The 20,729-nt window shown below is 41.7% G+C and overlaps 1 protein-coding gene across 2 annotated transcripts in view; it reads left to right on the top strand.

The window, feature by feature from the left end:
• Positions 1–20,406, top strand: part of sema3h (sema domain, immunoglobulin domain (Ig), short basic domain, secreted, (semaphorin) 3H) — a 73,469-nt gene extending 53,063 nt beyond the window's left edge. The window contains exons 9-18 of one of the 2 annotated variants that reach the window (XM_049580107.1): positions 6,436–6,505; positions 11,208–11,352; positions 11,473–11,562; positions 11,815–11,944; positions 12,077–12,165; positions 13,794–13,835; positions 14,601–14,758; positions 15,354–15,415; positions 16,850–16,992; positions 17,230–20,406. In XM_049580107.1, the coding sequence (XP_049436064.1) occupies positions 6,436–6,505; positions 11,208–11,352; positions 11,473–11,562; positions 11,815–11,944; positions 12,077–12,165; positions 13,794–13,835; positions 14,601–14,758; positions 15,354–15,415; positions 16,850–16,992; positions 17,230–17,700 (1,400 nt within the window). In that variant the 3' untranslated portion in view covers positions 17,701–20,406. The remainder of the gene's footprint in view (positions 1–6,435; positions 6,506–11,207; positions 11,353–11,472; positions 11,563–11,814; positions 11,945–12,076; positions 12,166–13,793; positions 13,836–14,600; positions 14,759–15,353; positions 15,416–16,849; positions 16,993–17,229) is intronic. The other variant, XM_049580108.1, reaches the window with a different exon arrangement.
• Positions 20,407–20,729: the final 323 nt, after the last annotated feature.

The following is a 20,729-nucleotide window of genomic DNA, read 5'->3' on the forward strand; positions in this document are numbered from 1 at the left end:
CAATAATAATATTGTGATGAAACTTGTGATTTACACCCCTAGTAATTAACTGGGTTAGCAACCCCCACACACCACAGCCCATCAACCACTACCCCATAGCAGTTCAATCATAGCAATCACAATGAAACACTGATATATTCCTCATATAGATTTGCTGGTCAGTAACTCTGAAGAACACAATCCAAGCATTTTCAGAGGCAAAAGGTATCCAGACCGTGACATTTACCATCAGGTGAAAATTGTCCTTCATTGCCACCTTGGAAGTGTAGGCATCTTCCAAATGAATTTCTCCGTCTGGACATTAATGCTGAAACTGAAAGAGACATCAGGGTGGGGATAACAGCAGTGCCTGGAGGGGGAAAATGTGTCACAGAAAAAAAGGTTCAGTGGCAGGAGGAATAGGGCCAATAGCTGTGGGGGTTAAAGAACCAGACAAGATGGAGGCAGGGCTGTTATTGGCAAATTACTGTAAGATGGCGAGGAGGAAACAAAGACAGGGAGTGTGGTCAGAAAAGTGACAAGTAAGAGGAGGGAGGAGGTGGATGTTGGCATTCAGGGTGGCTGGGCAGGGAGGGGAAGAGCAGAGAAATGAAGAGGATAGGGGTGTTTGCCTGGGGCGTGATGGCCAGACAATTAGGAGGAGGAGGAGGAAGATAGGGGCTGAGGCTGCAGGTCTACGGGCTAGACAAGACTATCTTCCCTCAGGGGAACACAGCCGCTTTTTGTTTAGAGAAGAAGACACAAGAGAAATCCTCCGGAGAAAATAGGCCAGACAGACAGATGGACGGGGAGATGGAGGGATGGAGAGATAGCAGGAGGGAGGGAGGGAGACTAGGAGGAACGGGGAAAGTGAGAAACAAAGAGATTGAGAGACGCCCAGAGGGATCCTGGGAAGTCCAGGTGGATTTGAGCAGAAAGGGACGAGGGATGAGCACCTGATAAAAAAGATAAAGAGACAGAGAGAAAAAGCGAGAAGGAGATTGAGCAGGAGAAAGGCAGAGAAAGGGAAGCAGCTCAGAGCAAGGGATTACTGTTAAGATGGTGGCCAGCTGTCTGACAGTGAAAGAGAAAGATGTGGTTAAAAAGATAAAACAGAGAGAGAGGATGTTTCCTCTAACTTCAACATGATGAAAATGCTGCACTGTACATATTTTATGACTTCAATTTTGCATTCCTTTCTGCTGCAACGTGAAAAACGATCAAAGGTTCACCTTGACTCACCTGGTCAGATAACTTTGCACACAGAAGCAGATTGGCTTCATAGTTCTAGCACTCAGTGTTTGTGATGAATGTGTGCGTGTTTTTCCTCCCCCGTTAAAGATTAATGACATTAAAGTCAGTACAGTTTAATAAATCAAACTGACGGGAGATGTAGAGGCAAGGTGGAACGGCACTAAATCAGGTGCGATTTAAACTTGTCACTGAGAGATAAGAGCGAATTTTTGCCAAGCTGAGCTGTAAATAACCCGAGACGTCTTCTTCAAAGTCTGGAAAAGAAAAATGTTGTTCTGGCTGCGTCTTCCAAAGTTTAACTTTGTTTTCATGTGAAGCTGAATGCACACTGAGGTGCTGAGAAGAAAGAGAGACTGACTAACTTTCAAGCAGAAGGCAGGGATTCAGAGCTTTTCCCTAAAGGCTTAACCAAAGTTTGTATTAAGTTTACGCAGTACTTTTTCAATATTTATAGTGGTATATTTTCTTTTACATGCTTTGTGGCCTCCTTTCTACCTGGCTTTAAAACACCTCATTATCTTTCCATTGCCAGCAAGTGGTGTACAGTTTTGCTCTTGGTTTTTGGAGTATTTTTAGCCATGTGAGCGGCATGCATGGCAGCATCAGTCCCTTGATCAGTTGGTTGGTCACTTTATTCCAGACTGAAATATTTCAACATGTTTTGCTGCTATTTGGTACAGGCATTCATGTCCGCCTCAGGATGAATTGTAATCACTTTGGTGATCTTTAAGCACTACTAATGGGTCAAAATTCCCTTAGTCTAAGATTTGAAAATCTGATGATGTTCCCATCAGTAGATCAGGTTGTGCCAGCAGTTTGTTCAAAAGTAGTTTAGCAGACGTCATTAACAGTTAGCATGGGAGCAGCAAACTGAAATGAGTCGTGGTATTCTGTGTAGTGCTTCCCTTTGTTTCCATCTTGGTTTGTAATAGTTTATAGCCTGCCATATTCTGCAGTGCTTTGTCTATAATGATGCAGCAAAAAAAAAAGGTGCAGTAGTACAACTGAAAAAATGTGAGTCCACTCAAGGGCTACTGTGACTAACTTTTTGGTCCATTCCAGTGAATCCATTATTATTTGTCCTAAATTCACTTCAGCTGATCACTACAATGGTTTGATTTAGTAGTTTTGTCTTGATGTCAGTTGCTCTGCATAAGGCCATCTGCTAAACATTATGTAACAGTTTTAACCTACGTGTCTAGAAATCTTTTAACTTGCAAATAACCAAGTCAGGACTCACTTGGCTTTCTGGGAAATAACTTTTCTTTTAGTTTGATGATAAACACATCTGTCCTGCTTGAATCCTGATGAGAGTTTGAGTTCCAGTTTACTGCCACAAGTATCTGTATAAACTGGCTGCTACATCTTTTCTTGCTTCCTTGTTCTTAACCTCTGCACATCTACGTTTATTTATGACTCCACAACTCAAACATGTGTCCTGCAGACAAACTGTATCAACACTTTGTCGTCAGTGTGACCAAATATGGCTCCGACCACCTCTGTGGATGTGACTGGATGATTAGATTTTGATTGCATATTTGGATGCACCTACAAATGGATTTTATCTGTTTATTCGCTCTATCAGACTCCAGTCGAATCATTCAGTCAACATGTTCCCGCCAGGGTTAGAGGGAGTCTGTCTTTCATCTGTACAGAAATGTCTTGCACCAGGCTGGCTGTGCAGCTATAAAACTCAGCGCTGCAGGTTTAGATGTAAATCTTCCGATGCCCTTCTTTTGACTCTGGCTCATCCCTTCCTTGAAAAAAGTTTGAGGTGCTTTGGATGAAAGGGTTCACCAAACAGCATATATATCATCTGGAGTAATAAAGCAAAACTGCCATAAAAAACGTCAAGACAAGTAGGAGGAAAAAAAGAAAATGAAGAGATGATAAAGGTTTTGATTGATGAAAGGAGTTGAAGAGAGAGGGGCATTTTTGGGAAGATGTGAGCAGGAAAGAAAACTTGCTATAAATGTTTGGGGTTTTTTTAATGGAGAGGAGGTGAAAAAAATTGATATACAGTATGAATAAAATGCGGTAAGGAGCGATAGAGGACAGGAACACGAGTAAAGAAAGATAACTGCACAAATGAGCCAAAGCAAAGCAGGAGAAGCGCTAAAGAAAACTTAATAATGGAGTGATACATTAAATAAAGGATGGCGGGTGTGAGCAATGTGTACGCTGCAGGCTGCAGACTACCCACAGTCCTCTCTGCTCTGCCCCGAGGGGCCTGCTGATTCTGTGTGTGTCTATACGTACAGTATCAGCGTGTGTTCAACTGTGTGCTTTGGTCCCCACAGTTGGTGTGTGTGTGGGTGCATGCATGTGGCCATACAGGCTTTCATTTCTTTTGTTTGATGCGATGCGCTCCCGAATCTTTCACTATGTGTGGCAAGAGCGTGTGTGTGTGTGTGTGTGTGTGTGTGATAAGATGAGATTAGACTTCCTGCGGGGTTGTAGTTCCATGGAGGCCATCTGAAGTAGCAGGAACGTCGGGAATGTGGGAACAGCGATACGCTTCGCTGTCTCCATCACCACAACAACATCTCTGCCTCATCGTGGGAGAGGAGAGGAAATGAGGAGAGGAGACAAGGAGAAGAGAATAAGGGCAGAGCACATCCAGACCCTGTTTTGAACATCCTTTTTCAACCTTTATTGCAGCAAAGGTTGACAAAGTCTTTGTATCTTAACATCAACCTGAGTACTTTCCGGGTGAAACCTTTTTATAGAGTTTCTAAGACTTTTAAAGTTACTTGTCTCAGCTTACCCAAGGAGCCAAGTCAAGTCATGTATTTATAGATTATCACAGCATGCCACACAGAAAACAAAGGGCTCTGTTCTTCACCGTTGTGATATGATGATGAAAACATTCCCAACTCTTATCTGAGGCAAAAGTGCAAAACAAAAAAAAACTGTGATTTACTGTGATTTAAATAACCAAAAATCAAGGTCTTGTCTCTGCTGTGACAGCAGACATCTGAATTAAACAACGATGAGCAACACTGGAAATAGGAAAATATCAAGACTGTGGATCAGTGTTTTAAAACACAAGAACGTAGCTCCAGAATTAATCACAGTTTGTCGAAGTGTTGTGTTATAATGTTTGTCACACTAACCGTAGTCTCACATGGCCAGACTTGACACCACACTTTGTTTAAGTGCTCTGCCAGCGCTAGAGACAGGTCTGCCTGTGCCCTTCAAAATTCAACATGGGAAAGAAATGCTCTGGGTTGTTTGTATTTTTTAAACAAATCACTATCTTTTTGAGTGGCACTAAGCCCAGGATGCAGTGACCGTGCCCTTGTAAATTAGTGTCAGGTGACAGCAGAAGAGGAGGTGAACTGAGTCTGAAATAGGCGACCAGTGCCAATCTTACATGTCTATATCCTGTGATCAGACCAGGGCCACCTATAAGGGGGTTAAGGGGGGAAGCCTTCTGGGGCCCAGCCACTAGGAGGTATGAGTATGTTTTGCAGGTTAAAAAAAAAAAAAAGTCGTCTGGCCACGTGATCTAAGAAGTTTGCTGATCTAAACTAAACATTAGCTAATGTTTAAGTGAATTTCCTTGCCATGCCAGGACCTGCACATAAACTGGGATGCAAGGAAAGAAAAGTGAAGAGAAAGTGGCAGCTGGAAAGTAAAGGCCAACTTTTTTTCAGTCAGCTCAGTGGGCAGCTCCCAAACAGGCTGAAGGGGCAGATGACAGCCAGAAGACTATCATTAGAGCTAACGTTTCTAGCCAAGAGGTAGCTAGCGTCAGTGAAGGAGCCATCAAGCACCATCACTTCCTATGAGGAAAAGAAAGATAGTGCCTGTGTAGCCCCGTCTCTCTCAGTCAGTTTACATTTATACCTTGACATGAGTAAAGCAAATTCAGAAAGGCCCATTCACTGGACCTTTTCTAGCGCCAAGCCATTTCTGTGGGCAGCCCTGAGTCAGACTACACTAATCTGTACTTATTATGACAGGGCGTCTATTTGCCCACTCAGTGAGTATTTTGCGGATGTCTGGATTCATGGACTAGTTTTGCACTTACACCCCATGGAGTTTTATTGTAAACATGCTGATACATACATGATGTGTTTGATAGAAAGTCTGTAAATGAGAGACTTTTAGAAGACAATTTTTGTCTCCTGACTCCTGCCATCTTTTTTGTTTTGTTTTTTGTATCCTGTCATCTGTTCATTAATACTTTCATCTATTTGTGACATGCTTCATTACCACTGTAATTTGGGAAAATGACAGTGATTACCCCAAAGAGAGAAACAACAGGATATGGATTTTATAGAACAGCGGTTTGTTTTATTTGTTTCACACAGTATCTCAGGCACCATGTTTGTTTTTATCCAAGTCTACCAAAATAAATATAACCTGTTTAATTTTGATGGACTTACATGTATTTCAAGATACAAACAAAATGGGGACACACTCACTGGAACATTATTCCATGAACATTGAATGAAATAAATGCATTTTTTTTTATAGTAAATTCATTTTTATCGGTGTTGTAGCTGATTCATTCTGATCTACTGTCCAGTGCCATCAGTACATAGAGCTTTGATGTCATGAATCAAAGTTGCGGTGCAAAAAATTATCATCTCTTTAAAATCTGTCAAGATCAGACATTTGGTGTTTGATATACCATGTTATATATGAATATAAACATCACCAAGGAGCCAATCATTGTAATTTCTTCAAAGCTAGAAGACCATTTAAAAATCCATAATGCCAGTGGTGTCTGAGGTTTTAAAGACAGACAGATGGAGAGAGCGATAATCCACACTCCACCTGATTGCGCTGTGTGAGGGGCCGCCATCGGAGTGAGAAATACGTATCAGATGTTGTGATTTGCTGCGTTTGAGATGGAGAGTGAAGACCGAGGCGTGGTGTTAGTGTGTGTGTGACAGCAGGTGTTGTTCTCCTGTGGAGGACTCGGCACTTAGCTCTCCCACTGTGGCTGGTTATTAATGGCTACAGATTCATTACAAGCAGCCAGCCAGCCATGCTGCCAGCACGCCCAATGCTATTAGTCACACAGTCAGAGTGATAGATACCCACACACACACAGGTGCAACACTAATCAAACTCCTCCAGTTGTTCAGACACTGTTGTGATTTCTGGCTTAACTAATGTTTTACCTCTTTGTCTCCTTCCCCCCTCTTTTCCTGATCTCTCCCTCCTTTCCTTGTTCCCTCAATTTAGAAGACATCTTTATCCTCCAGGGGAAAGACAAGAAGAACCCTCTCATCTACGGCCTGTTTACCACCTCCAGGTGTGTACCTCTGTAAAGATAAAAACAAGGGAATACACTTGAGTAACTTTAAATGGCACTTTGTACTCTTTGTATCCTTGTTTGAGGGTTGAAAGAACCAGTATGATGGTGGGTGGGACGCACTGGGAGTGTCTTGAATTTCCACAGGGTGGAGAGTTTGAGATTGCTCATAGTAAAAAAAAAAAAACTGCATTGAGTCATTGGTATTGATTAACAACCCCTACAGATATATATAGGCTCAGCTGTTTTGTGATAAAGTGCAGGACAGCAAAAATCTTCTTCTCTCTGAGTGTAAAAGAAAGACCTCTAGAGTTCAGAAGAGTGGACGATAAGAGAAGGACTGGAAGCCTTATAGGTGTAAATATGATTTCCTGAAAATAAATACTCAGTTAAAAAAACAAAGATGGAAAAAAAAGAGTTTATTTGGAAATAAAGTCAAACATTAATCATGCTGGCTGAAAATCAAACTTCTTGGTCAAAGCAGCTACATCAGGCAACCATGTGGCAGCATCAGGCACGGTCGCTGTTTAAAAAGAAATTTAGCATGATAGATAAAAGTCTAAGCATTTAATTAGACTGCAGATGACAGTGGAGGTGATTATGATGTTTTAGTTCATGATGATTCATAAGGAGAAGATTTCTCACCACTGACATGACACCTGTTCATCAATACACCACAGAGACATGTCATTTCTAAGGATAAATTCTAGTGCTTCATGAAATGATGACTTAAATACATGCTATTTTCAAGAGGTTATTATTATCATTATATTAAGAATTACAGTACCTAAAAAAGTTAGCAGTTAGAAAAAACTTGTCAATAACACAATAATGCAGTTGAGACAGAATCTGTCACATGATGTCACAATGTAATGTGTGACACGGAGATGATGTCACATACTGACAGATACACACAGGCCGCAGAGCCCTCCCTCACACTTTGACTCATGAATAAAACACATTCATGTTAACAAAATGGAGCTCATGTGAGCCTTTACCATCAAATCATCATCATCATCATCATCATCATCATCATCATGAGTGCTCTGACTGTGATACAGGAAGAGACTGTGTGTGTGTTTATGTGAGTGTGGGTGTGGGATGGGAGAGGCTCGAGTTTGAGCCATGTCGTATTTTCCTCACACAAACAGAGATTCATCAGGATGATTTATGGAAATATAGCAACACTCATGCCAGCCTATGAGGTTAATTGTGTGCGTGTTACTTCCACACGACATGTGACCATCATGGTGTTTCTCCAATTGCACAATTGCTGCAGTGAATCAAACAGAAGCTGCAGCTTTCAACTGTTTTTTCAGCCATCAAATTACCGTTTTTTTCTCCACTCATTTTCCTTTTAATCATTTTCTCACTGAGATGTCTTTTTAAGGAGACCACAGAAAGAAAAACTTTAGGGCAGATTGCAGAATACAGTATGCATCTTCCAGAGGTCAAATCTGAACAACAACAAACTGTGCAACTAAAAACTTGATTAAAAAACATGTCAAAACATGGAAAATATGAAGCAGCCCTGAAATGGGTTTGATTAGAGTCCATAAACAATATGCTTTCTGTTAGAATACAAAATGGCTATTTGTTCGCATGTTAAGAGACAATCATTATAGGGAGGAGGAGAAAGGCATTTTTTTGCCCCTTCAGGGACAGGGCCATGACACCAACACAGAAAACTACACGATAGATGGAAGACAGACAGACGGACGGAAAAAGTCTGATACTCAAAAAAAAAAAGATGCTCTCATTAACACCGACATTCTGAAAGACAGAGAACAGGTGCACGGATACAAGACCCAGGCGCTGGGTGAAATTAAGTGGAGGGAAATATAAAGTGAGGAAAAGCCCAATCAAATGAGCAAGTGAGCAACAATTTCCACTGAACTTAACGACGATACTGCATGCTCTGAGAATAACCCGGTTTCTGAAGTGGACGCCGGAGCTCCACAGTAGCTGCAGAGGTATGACGACATTTGGCATGGCAGAGCAGGGAGTTGGTTCTTTTTCTGGGTTTTGGAAAGTGTCTGGAATCTCAGCGGGGAACGGACAGAAATCCAAAGCATCACCCAGGGTGGGGTCCCAACCACAGAACTGCAGAGTGCAGGAAGGTCATTCCCTCTGAATGGAAACTTCTCCCTCTGGCTCACTCATGATTGCACACACTGAGGTTTTTGTCCCCTGTGATGAAGTGGAGAGTGCAGGCTGTGGAGCTGTCCTCTGTTATTTGCATGTTTCATTTTGTTTTTCATTAGATCATCTCTTCATTTATCACACGCAGTACATATAGAGGGAGTTTGCATGGATGTTTTGGAGAAGTTCGTGTTCATTCATTTGTTGGTTTGCTTGTTTGTGTTTTTCATTCATTAATTTCCTCCTCGTTCATATTTATGTTCATTTATTAACTTATCTGCTTTTTCCTCATTAATACATCCCTTCATTTTTTGTTTGTTCAGGGAGTTTATCTAAAATAGACATAACTGATCAAATAATTGCAAATTTGTCAGGAACTGATACAGTTTAGCTGCTAAATTCTTTAACCTCTCCTGTCCACTTGTTTGGATCCTCACTCATTAATAGTTATAAAGTATTTCTACAAAAAAATGAAGCATCCATCATCACCATCAACCACCCATCTCATATTACTCCATATTACAAGACAATACATACTAGAAAACTTGGGAGAAAAAGGCATCTCAGTTTACATTCAAATTCACAGACAGTACCAGGGTTTTAAGCTCACGTTGAAAGACTTTTTCCTTTCTGAAGTACCACTGAGCAACACACTAAATCCAGACCAGCCACAGGACCTCTGACCTATGGAGTGCGACCTCTGACCTTTCTGTAAAGGGGAGAAGAAATAGTTTCCCCCCCATAGAAAAATTAGACTCACATACTGTGCAAGTGCATTTAGGGCGTGTCCAACTCAACCTTTGCTAGTTAAATGGTCCATAAACTGGGCACAAAGTAAAGTGCAAGGGCAAAAGGGGTTGATTTTGTCCCATAATCATAGGAGTGTTTTGAGGGTAACATTAATCTCCTATTCCCTTTATAAGCCAGATGTGCCTGCACATGGAGCACTGTTATTTACGTAGTGGATTCGGCAAATTGGAGAAGCGAGCAGTTTTCTGCTGAGCGTAATGCAGTAAGAGCAGTAATGTCATTGTAGCGCATGTTGTGGGACTTGACAAAGAAAACAGAGCTAAACTTTTAGCTTTTGAAATACTCAATGAAGTTTTCTGGTCCACATGAATAACTGCATACAGTTTCTCTCGTAAAAAAAAGTCAGACAGCAGCTTTGCAGCTCTGCTCTGCTCTCTGCTATGTTCACATTTTAGAGAATGTAGTTCAGTCAGGAGAGACTTGCTCTGAGAGAAAAGAATATTCATTTGCATGTGCGCATAAGTAAGACATCGTGACGTCATCTATTCCAGGAGATTGGTAAAGACGCAGTAGATTAGGGATCCCCTCACTGTGGAGTCTAGAAGCTGGTGGTGGTGATGAGATGAGATGAAGAGGGAGCTGAGGATCTGGATGTTAAGAGGAGTGGGCTTTTATTGAGCTTGTCCTTGGCTGACTTGGTGAATGGGGTGGAGGAGGGTGCGACGATTCAGCCTAAAATGGCAGCTGATAGGAGCAGAGAGGAGAACAGGTTTAAAGTTTGGCAGCAGCAACATGAATGGCTGAAGGAGATCATGTCTGATCAAGTTTGACAGCAGAGGGAACACCCATAGTCAGCTGATTGGGGAGTTGGATAAAGAGAAAATTGTGAATGGATAAAGCAGAAAGTCTTCCGATTGAACTTGCGCCGAGCTTCATTTAATATTTTCATCATTAATGATGTAGCATTTTACCCACATGCAACCTATAAACAATCCCTGTGTGTGTAACAAACTGAGTGCAAGCGTGTTGTGAACCCGCCTATGTAGCACATCTGACTATCTGAATAATGTGCCCTTTAAAGAGCAAGAAAATGCTCAGCCAAATAAGTTTGGGGGTTTTTGTTGGTCGTTGGCGCTGTCGCTTTCTGCTGCCTCGGAATATCAGTATGCCAACAATGTGCCCAACCACACCTCAGAAAACCTGCACACCCATGGATGCACAGATGGGCAGAAGAACATTTGCTACTTACGAACGTGGGCGCTGGCCGTAAAAATCGACACTCCATCAGTCTGAAATTAGCATTGACAGCTGTGTGCCGGGTGTAACACAGGGCCCTGTATGTGTCAGCCGTCTGAGCTGAAGGAAACCACCCTGATCCATCACAACAGTGTTCTGTTCGAAGCAGCTCTGCCCCTCAAATTCAGCTGGAATCTGTAACTCACGTACACTTAGCCAAATGTTAACCATGAGCTTAACTGCAGTGGATGGGGTGTGTTGTGGTGGGGACTCGTGCTAAAAGCAGCGCATTCATCTAAGTTGGACTTTGGTTTGGAGCGCATTCAGTCAACTGTTGCGTTCAAGCTGAAAAGCCACAATGACTCACAGCTATTCATACAGTACATACAGTACATTACTTTCTTATTTAATTTACTGCTTTAAGACCACCTCAGCTCATCAAGTGAATCCTTTAAAGACATTCAGCTCAGATCATGTTTTTATTCATGCGTGCTGGAGGAATAATGGATGGAAAGATTATATGAGTCTGACTGTGATGAATGACTGTTCTCATTTCTTTCTTGTCTATCCGCAGTGACATCCTGAATGGTTCAGCAGTGTGCGTTTATCGAATGGAGGACGTGGTTCGGGCTTTCAAGGGAAACTTTCTTCACAAGGAGGGACCTCAGTACAAGTGGGCAGAGTTTACAGGCAAGGTGCCCTACCCACGGCCAGGGACTGTAAGTTACCCAAAACTCCTTCAGGCAACTGCTTTTAAGGTGAACATGTATTGAATAAAAATGTCTCAATGTCTTCAAGACGTATTTATCCTTTTCCTTTCCCTCCCTTCTCTCTCTCAGTGTCCCAGCAGCACGTATGGAAGTTACAGCTCGACCAGAGAGTATCCAGACGACGTCATCTTCTTCAGCAGGACTCACCCACTGCTGCAGGTTCAGCTGATATGTCATTTTTTAAAATTACACCAATCTAATTTAATTAGACTGTGGCCTATTTTACAGTGAGGTCAGCATACTATCCCTCGATTTCCATCCAAATACTTAAGTGAGATTAAAAAATGAAAGTGACAGTCCTCACCAGAGGGACACCGTGCAGTCCAACACTGACAAATATGATTTAACAGAAATGCAATAAATCAATTGTACATCACATCTAATGTATTGCATTTTGTCACACTGTTTTAGGAAAATGTGCTGCCACTGGGAGAGCGCCCCCTCCTGGTCAGAGTGGGTGTCCACTACAAATTCAGCAAACTGCTGGTGGATAGAGTCGAGGCCGTGGACGGCACCTACGATGTCCTGTTCATCGGCACAGGTAGAGTGTATGGAGAGGACGTTCTCTTTGAAGTTTTTGATAGTGTAGATTTGTGTGCTTGGCATTTTAGCCCCTACATGGATGTTTTTTTCACAATGACTATATATTTATACATGTTTTTAACTTCTGCAGACTCGGGCCTCGTGCTGAAGGCCATCCATCTGCACAGAGAACACGGTCAGAGTCAGGAGGTAACTCTGGAACAGCTGCAGGTCTTTCAGGTATAGAAAAACATAGTGTACTCTCTACACCAGCATGTTTCACGGTATTTTTTATGAACTTTACATCTGTGTACTTGGCACAACAGCATTATTCTGCAGATTTAGTTGTTGTGTTTCAGATTTTTGAATGTATGTTGCTGCCTTTCACGCAGCCATTTGTGTCCATTCATTTACTTGTGGTATGAAAATCAAATATCAGACTCTTCAACCTTAGAGTAACATTATTGACAAGACGTCGTGCAACACTGAATTTTCAACAGCATCAGATTTTCACTTCATTTACTATGGCCAGTTGAGTTCAGGATAACAATATTATTGTGATATTTATAGAAAATTTGGGTAGGAAAAAAAATAATGCTATCAGTCAAATATGTCTTTAACTTTGTCTGTTTTATCAATTTTTTTGAGAAACGAATTGCACTCAAAATATGAGTTCTGGGAGATGGAGAGAGTCTGAAACCATAACTGTACAAAAGTGTACAAAAAGAGCGATTACACTTAATGGAAAGTGTAAAGGCAGCCAGATGATGTTTGGGAAGGGGGAAGGAAGTGGTGGATTATTTACACAATATTATCATATGTGAATTAATAACATGAACTAAATATTTCATTTTTTAAATGGCTATCATCAAAACAGCAATATCACGATAACCTTAGTCTGCATATAAGACTACTGCCGTGCAACAAAAATGGTGTTCACTGTGATGAATTACCTTTCTATAAAGAGTTTCAGCTGTCGACCTACTGTACTGTTCATACAGTACGGAAATCAGTAAAAACCAATGACTTATACATCGTGAAACACTACGGTATGAATGGCTGACATTGCAGATAGTCAGCAATATTGTAAAGCATGATTTAAGAAGATACAACTGGCAAACACAGTGGTATGCTCCTTTAATAGCGAGTACATAAAGGAAATGGTTTTATCCAACATGATGAAATCTGTCATTATAGAATAGAATAGAAATTTATTGTCACTTTTAAAAACAATTAAACAGTGACAATAAATTTCTATTCTATTCTATAATGACAGATTTCATCATGTTGGATAAAACCATTTCCTTTATGTACTTGCTTTTAAAGGATACAATTATACTGTATATTGTGTTTTCCAAGGCATGAAACAACACATTTATTGTACACCATTTTATAACATACTTTGCAAAAAATTCTACAGCTGCACGTCATTATGAAGACTATTTTTCCTAAAACCACAGTTCACAGTATTCACAGTTCAGCTCAGTGTGTATTCCACTCCAGGCTCAAATTCATAAGAACTCTGTATTGACTGATGTGGTTAAGACTTCTTTGTCTGAGCAAGGTCTGAGCTTGTTTTTTTCTGTATGTGCTTTGTGAAACCCATTGAAAGTGATGTGGATGATTGAAAACTGATATTGGGTTTGCAGCCGCACCCAAAGATGTTCAGACAAATTATTTATTTTCCTTACTGTCTTATTTATTCTTAGAAATTGATTCAACATGTGTTGACCCTCTCTTTTAACTGTCTCTGTTTCTGTCTATCTGTCTATCTATCTATCTATCTATCTATCTATCTGTCTGTCTAGCGCAATGATTTCATTTTTTGTCTCAATTTAAACTCAATTTCTTGTCTCTCTTCCTCACAGCACAAATCACCAGTGACAGCCATGGCACTCTCAAAGAAAAAGGTAACAGATGAGAGACAGAGACAGAAACTCACTTTCAAACTTCCAAACTCCCCTACACACACACACACTCACACACACACACACACACACACACACACACACACACACACACACAAACATGCACAACATCACACTTATCACTCATCTCTCCACCTTGTGTCTCCAAGGACAGCTTCATCACCAGTTTCTATGGTTACCCTACCTCAGTCGGTGCAGTAATGAAGAGATGCCACACATACGCGCGCACACACACACACACACACACACACACACTTTGTATTATTAAAACAGTCTGGGTTTCATGAAATAGAAATCTAAAGCTGGTTCGCACACACATACACACATCAGGATTATAAAAAGCAAGCATAACCATGTTTCTCTTTCTCTTTCACACACACACACACACACACACACACACACACACACACACACACACACTCTTCCCATGGCCACGCACTGACATCGTTACAGTGTGAGTTGGATGTGTGACTCATAGTGAAGATGGATCTGGTTTAGCTGTTGATTGTCAATGCGTCTCTATGTTTTACGGGTGCAAACTGAATGCCTTCTTTCTCTCTTGGCTCCTCTTCATTTATTACTCTCCTTCTCTTTCCTACTTCCTCTTTCCCCTTCCTACTTCCATTCCTCCCTCCTTCTTCCTCGACCATCCCTCCCTCTGCCTCCTCCCTCCCCCTGCTTGTCCATTGTTTTCTCCTCCATCTCTATTTCTATCTTTCACCCCCTCCTCCTCCTCTCCTCCTCCAGCAGTGGTTGTTTGTGGGCTCCAAGGAGGGTGTGTCCCAGCTGGCTCTGTACCAGTGTGAGCTGTACGGTCAGGCCTGCGCTGAGTGCTGCCTGGCCAGAGATCCCTACTGCACCTGGGATGGACACGCCTGCAGCCCCTACATGCCCACAGTGCGCAGGTAGGGACATCGGATTAGATGTGTTTTTCCAAACAGTACTGATCTGACTATGCAGCATATCTCCCACAAGTTGATTTTGTTCTCTAAAGTCTGAACAGCAAAGTACAAACACATGGATTTGATCTTCTCAAATCAGATCTAAACCACATTTGTTGATAGTTCGAAATGTGGCTCAAATTACATCTGAACTCAAATCTTTCTGATTAAATTTTAAGCATTTTTTCCACTTGACCCACACTTGGTCCCATTACAGACTATGACAAATGGATATATTCCATGAAACTTGCAAATTATAATGTTTTTGGTGACACCCGGACCTTTTCTCTAGCACTACCATCATTACCATCAGCTAAAATCTCCACTTTGCACACACAAAATCCAATAATATAAAAGGCCAATTGGTGTGAAATTTGCTGAGCAAAGTGAAGCTCCCAGGTGGATTAAACTGAATTATTACCATGTCCTCATTGTCAGTGTGTTGATGGTTAAGTTAAACACTTGCATATTACAGGGTGTAACGAACATTGCAGCCTCTTAAAGTGAGTTGTAATTCTTCATTTAATGTAGGCCTAATATCCTGTTTTTCTCTCTACAGGAGGAATGCTCGTCACTTAGGGGAAGATGAGGATCCGCTAACTCAGTGTGTCAGACAGGGAGGTGAGGAGCTAATTTACTGTAGTGTATTGGTTCACTCAGCAATAGACCAGTGCTTGACACAGTTATAATGGTGTAACGTTTGGCAGGCAGTCGCAGTAACAACAGCTTTAACAGTGCCTCAGCAACAGTAAGATACATTTAGATGAAACTAGTGTTTCATCAGTTTTAATTATATGACCCCAAATAACAAATACATGATTGAATATGTGATTAAGAAGCTTTATAATCTGCACAACATATGACCCCCATCTACCCTCGATCCAGATGAACTCTACAGATGAGTAAAAAACACTGACAATAAAGTAAAGTAAATGTATTTTCTAAATAGGCAAAAACATAAAATTAGTGGTAAGTGCAAATTCATAATAGCTGTGACCACATGTGCACATGCATGCATTTACTCACAAACAACCTCACAAACACTTGACCTCCATGCCAAATTTCAATGTCCTAGGGCAAAAACTGTGTTATAGACTGTGTTAGAAATATTTGCGGACAAACAGAGGGAGCCAATAGGGCTTTTACAATAACCGCAATATCACAATGCCACGCCTTTGACAAGCCATCCACATGGGATGGCAAGCAACTGCCACTACTGCTATATCCATGTTCTTCTCCTTCTCTCATGGAAGATCTGTATATGTGCACTCTGCAACAAATGACGAGCAGCGTTTCGAGCTGCAAAACTGAGCACTGCACATTGGCCTTTTCTTTTTCTGGTGGCTGACAGTTGGAAAACATTCACCTTTGGGTAAAATGCTGTGCTGGTCATTGTCACTTTTTACCCAGATGTCCACTCACAGTGGAGCAGGGGCGTGGCAAATACCACAAAGACCAATTGAACAACAATGGAGGAGAAATTAATTATGAGCCCACATAGTCCAGCAGGTCCGTCCTCTCTCTTTACATGCTTCAAACTTCCCTCCATCCAGAGCAAGCACTCCACTTTGTGCTGCCATTTTTACTCCTATGGATATTTCATATCAGAGCAACCAGATGCAACTGAAGTGTGTCAGCTGAAAAAACGCTGTGCCCCTTATTGCGTTTTTACTGTCTCTGTGTTCTACATTTAACGATCAACAAGTATTTAATTTGTTTAAAAACTGTCGTCTTCGTCATTTGAAAAGCAGCAATATACCAAACAATTGGCTAACAGTAAAGCTTACTTACAAAGCACTCCAGTCAGGATAAATGAAGTAATGTGCAAAAACAACAAAAAATTGCAGTTTTACTGTATATCACGCTGTTGAGCCACCCTTTATCACCGCAAAGGAAACTCCTTCACTGCGACAGCTCTACGAGCCTCAGAGCTGCTGGTTGCAGCTAATAAAGACAGAACCAGGGACTGAGTTCTCCGCAAAAAAGGAAACAAAATTAAAACCAAACAAAAACCAGTTCTCTAACCAGTTACGTCTTTGCTTCAATTTCATGAAGCCGGGCTGCAGGTGGAGGCGGAGCAGAGGATGATGGTGGTTGCTGAGGGCAACAGCACCTACCTGGAGTGTCTTCCCCGATCCAGACACGCTGCTGTTACCTGGTACAAACAGGCTGGAGAGAACAGTCCTGAACTAAACCAGGTACACACACACACACACACACACACACACGTTTTACTGTAATGCTGTCCTTTAGTGTTCAAGAACATTAATATTGGTGGATATAAACACTGTCCAATACTTGTCCACCAGCCTTCTACTTTAATGATGCATGTAGCACCAATTTCCTTTCACCTTTCTGCATATGATAAATAAAGAACTTGAACTTAAACTTGAACCTCCTCTGATCTCCTGCTCTCTCTGTCTCTCACACACCAGGTGGTCACAGGTGACCAGCTGGTGGTGATAGAGCGGGGCGTCCTGATTCGTCAAGCGGAGCTGTCTCACGGCGGTGTCTACCACTGCCAGGTGGAAGAGCATGGCTACCACTGGACCGCCGTCACTGTCCGCCTCACCGTCTGGAGCCCCTCAGCCAATCGCCTCCTCGCTTCCTGGTCCGCCTCATCTTACCAGAGCGCAGGGACCCAGCCCTGGTACGAGGACGTGATGGCACTGATTCACCCTGGAAACATCGGCCAGCACTGCCGGGCACTAGGATACCGACCCCCACGCAACCACCGTCGCCACGGTGACATCATGTTGGCCCCGATCAAGGAGAAAGAGAGGGCGGAGAGGCACAAGCATGGGGGAGGAAGAGGAGGAGGCGGAGGAGGAGGAGGAGGGGGAGGAAGAGCAGTGGGGAGGAAGAGCAGGAGCAAGCTGCAGCAGAGGGCACCGAGGAGCGCTTGAATGTGTCGCAGAAAAGGAGGGCGTATTTTCAGTGACTTAAACACACACACAAACACACACACATTTATGTTAACGTCCACACTAAGACACACACATGTACACCCACACACACACTTAACTTATACACTGAGACACACACATACTGTATGTACAGAGACTATGACATGTGCATGCACTTATCTACAAACAAAAGAGGCATCCTTTCATTATAGTGACGAACTCAAACTAAGCTACACAAAAACAAACTGAAGTATGTACAGAAGGATGTGAACAACAAAGACTGTTGCATCGTGACAAAAGACTTGTGAATAAAAAAGAAAAAGTAGAATAGCATAGGCTGCGTAGCATGTCGAATGAAGGATGAACAGCACGTCCAGATCACTCAGTTTAACTGACTCTGTGCTGTGAAGAGGACATGGGAGAGGATGTTTAGGATCTGGAGCCTCCAAAGAGAAAAAAAAAATTAGATATTCAGCATTTAAAAAATCATCCAACCCCTCTTAAATTAGCGCTGCCTTAAAAGACCATACTGGTGGCTTTGCATGTTTTTGCCCATTGATTATAAATGACATACACACTGCCAATTATTTTCCAAAGCAGAACAGATGTGTTTAGATTGATTTTGTACCTTCCAGGCAGACCCTGCTTTCTATTAAAGTCAGTACGCTTTGAAAGCATCTGACACAAACATGCAGAATGCCCAAGATTTCAAAGGTTTTTTGATGCAAGCAGCATTTTCCAAACTTTACTATGTGTTGAGTTCAGATTTCAAGGACACTCCATCCTTGGCCGTCCTTCATAGAATTGGGGGTCAGATGCTCGAAAGATTTTGGTCAACGGGCTCTTGTCTGAAAATGGGAGCAAGAGGACAAACAAACAAACATACATGTGGCGAAAAGGATTTGGCTGCTCTTCACTCAAATGTCTGAGCATCATTGAACACATCAATAGAGACAGTTCTTACAACTGTTTGTTGTCAGCCTAACAACAGCTAAACTTAGACAAAAAGGAGATGGTACAAGAAAAGTGTCCAAATATTCTCTGTGATGTGGGTATTTGTTTGGAAATTAATGAGCAGTTATAGCGAGGGCTTTAAGCAGGTAATTACTTGGCAGTAAATAGCACTGTTGAGCATCTTTTCCTGGATGTTCACCAACAGTTCACCTACAGTGAGAGTTTGGCTGGTTTCTTCAGATAGGTGGGGTCTGACCACAAGATGACGGACTGTGACCATAAAGATGAAAGGCCGAAAAAAAGCAGGGCGACTGCTTTGATGAGGTTACAGATCTGCTTTCCCAGGACGTTGCAGCCATACAGACACACTGCAGGAGATGTTTCCATTATGTTCCCCTCAAGGTTCAGAGATCCTACGCATATATTGGGCACTGCCACGCAGCAGAGAGCTTAGTGTAGGTGTGGGAAAAAGTGAGCAGAGATGAAGACGCTGGATCTGGTGTGTTTTATAACATCAGGAAAAATCCTATTCTTAGTGTTGGTTTAGTTTGTCTGGAATCCCACAAGGACAGTGTACAGATTTAGGAAAGATGTTTAATGTGACGTAGGACAAAAGTAACATCTGCACATCAACTCCAGTTTGCTGACAAATCTACACATTTTTCTTTCCTTTGTAAGTTGCTGGGAAAAGAACAGTTTAGCTGCTATTAGATGAGGCACAATGAAGCCTCTCATCTAAGTCAAAAAATGTTCCTCCTGACATTCATGATTGAATCTGTTTTAAATGGTTTTAATGGGTCTAAAGTGTCATAACCAGAGCCACTACTACCAGACATTTTTGGCAAAAGAGGGATATTTTAATTGCTAGCATCCAAAATCATATTTCTAGCACGTAGATACTGAAACTGTTTTTATTGTAACTTTGGTGAGGTCAGTTGTCTCAGCATACTGAGCTGTGTAGAATATCAAGATGCTTTTAGAAAGATTTTTTCAGTAGTGTTTGATATAACATGGACAAGAAAACACGTTTCGAAGAGGACCGACGTATGAACTGAACTTCCAAAAGACTGTACAGAATATGCATGTTTTCAACCTATGGCTCAGGACCCAACGTGGGCCATCAGTGACTTTGAGTGGGTTCCAGCTCAACTAAAAAAGTAATATATTGCTGGTCCTGTAGCTCCAGCTGCTAATGACATCTGGCTGTAAATCATGAAGCAGGCCCGATGTATTATAAAGAAGCCCTTATTATACGAAGTTGGAACTTGAGAAAGTGCTAAACAGGACTGGCGTCAAACGGACTCTGGCGTGTGGGATTTGATCGACTTAAGTGACTTTACAAGGCAGTAAATTGTGATTTGTTCTTAATGTTAAAATGTTAAACCAACACAACTTTGTTCCACCTCTATTTAACTTTCTTTTTAGTGGTATTTATTTCTGTAGTCTGGAGTGAAACTGCTTGTGTCAGAAGTTGAGATCAGATTTTTGGGGGAATACATCAAGCTCCCAAATCGATCAGTTCAACCACAATGTCTCACAAACTGGACGCTCATTCCACATTTGTGTTGGTCTGTCTTTGTGTGTATTTATGCCTGTACAGTATGTTTGTGTGCCCGCAAGTCTGCACAGTATTCTTTTTTCTTTTATAACATTTGTAATTCTTGCCATCTGCTTCTGTTGCTGCACATTCCCACTCCTACTTGTGGAAATAAAGAGGCATAGTCCCTCCCCTTCCGGTGGCCCACCATTGAATCGTGTTTCGGAAAAAAATATAAGACGAGAGACGAAAAACCTTTTGTTTCCCATTTGAATTGTGCCATGATTTTGTCAAATTAAAAGATGATTTGCAACTCAAGAAAGCTGCAAATTGTTGTAAGACTCTAATTTGAAAGACAACCCACATCGCATTAGTGATGTCATAGCTTTCTCTCTCACTGAAGCTACAAAGCCTGTGCATTTCGAATGAAAATACACTCACATGAGCAACAGGTCTCGCTTGTGTTTTGCTACCAAGCTAATAAAAAGACCAGGAGTCCCTGGATTAAACACATCAGGTGAGATGAATTTATATCTGT

The sequence above is a fragment of the Epinephelus fuscoguttatus genome, linkage group LG7, assembly GCF_011397635.1.
Source record: "Epinephelus fuscoguttatus linkage group LG7, E.fuscoguttatus.final_Chr_v1".
Classification (NCBI taxonomy): domain Eukaryota; kingdom Metazoa; phylum Chordata; class Actinopteri; order Perciformes; family Serranidae; genus Epinephelus; species Epinephelus fuscoguttatus.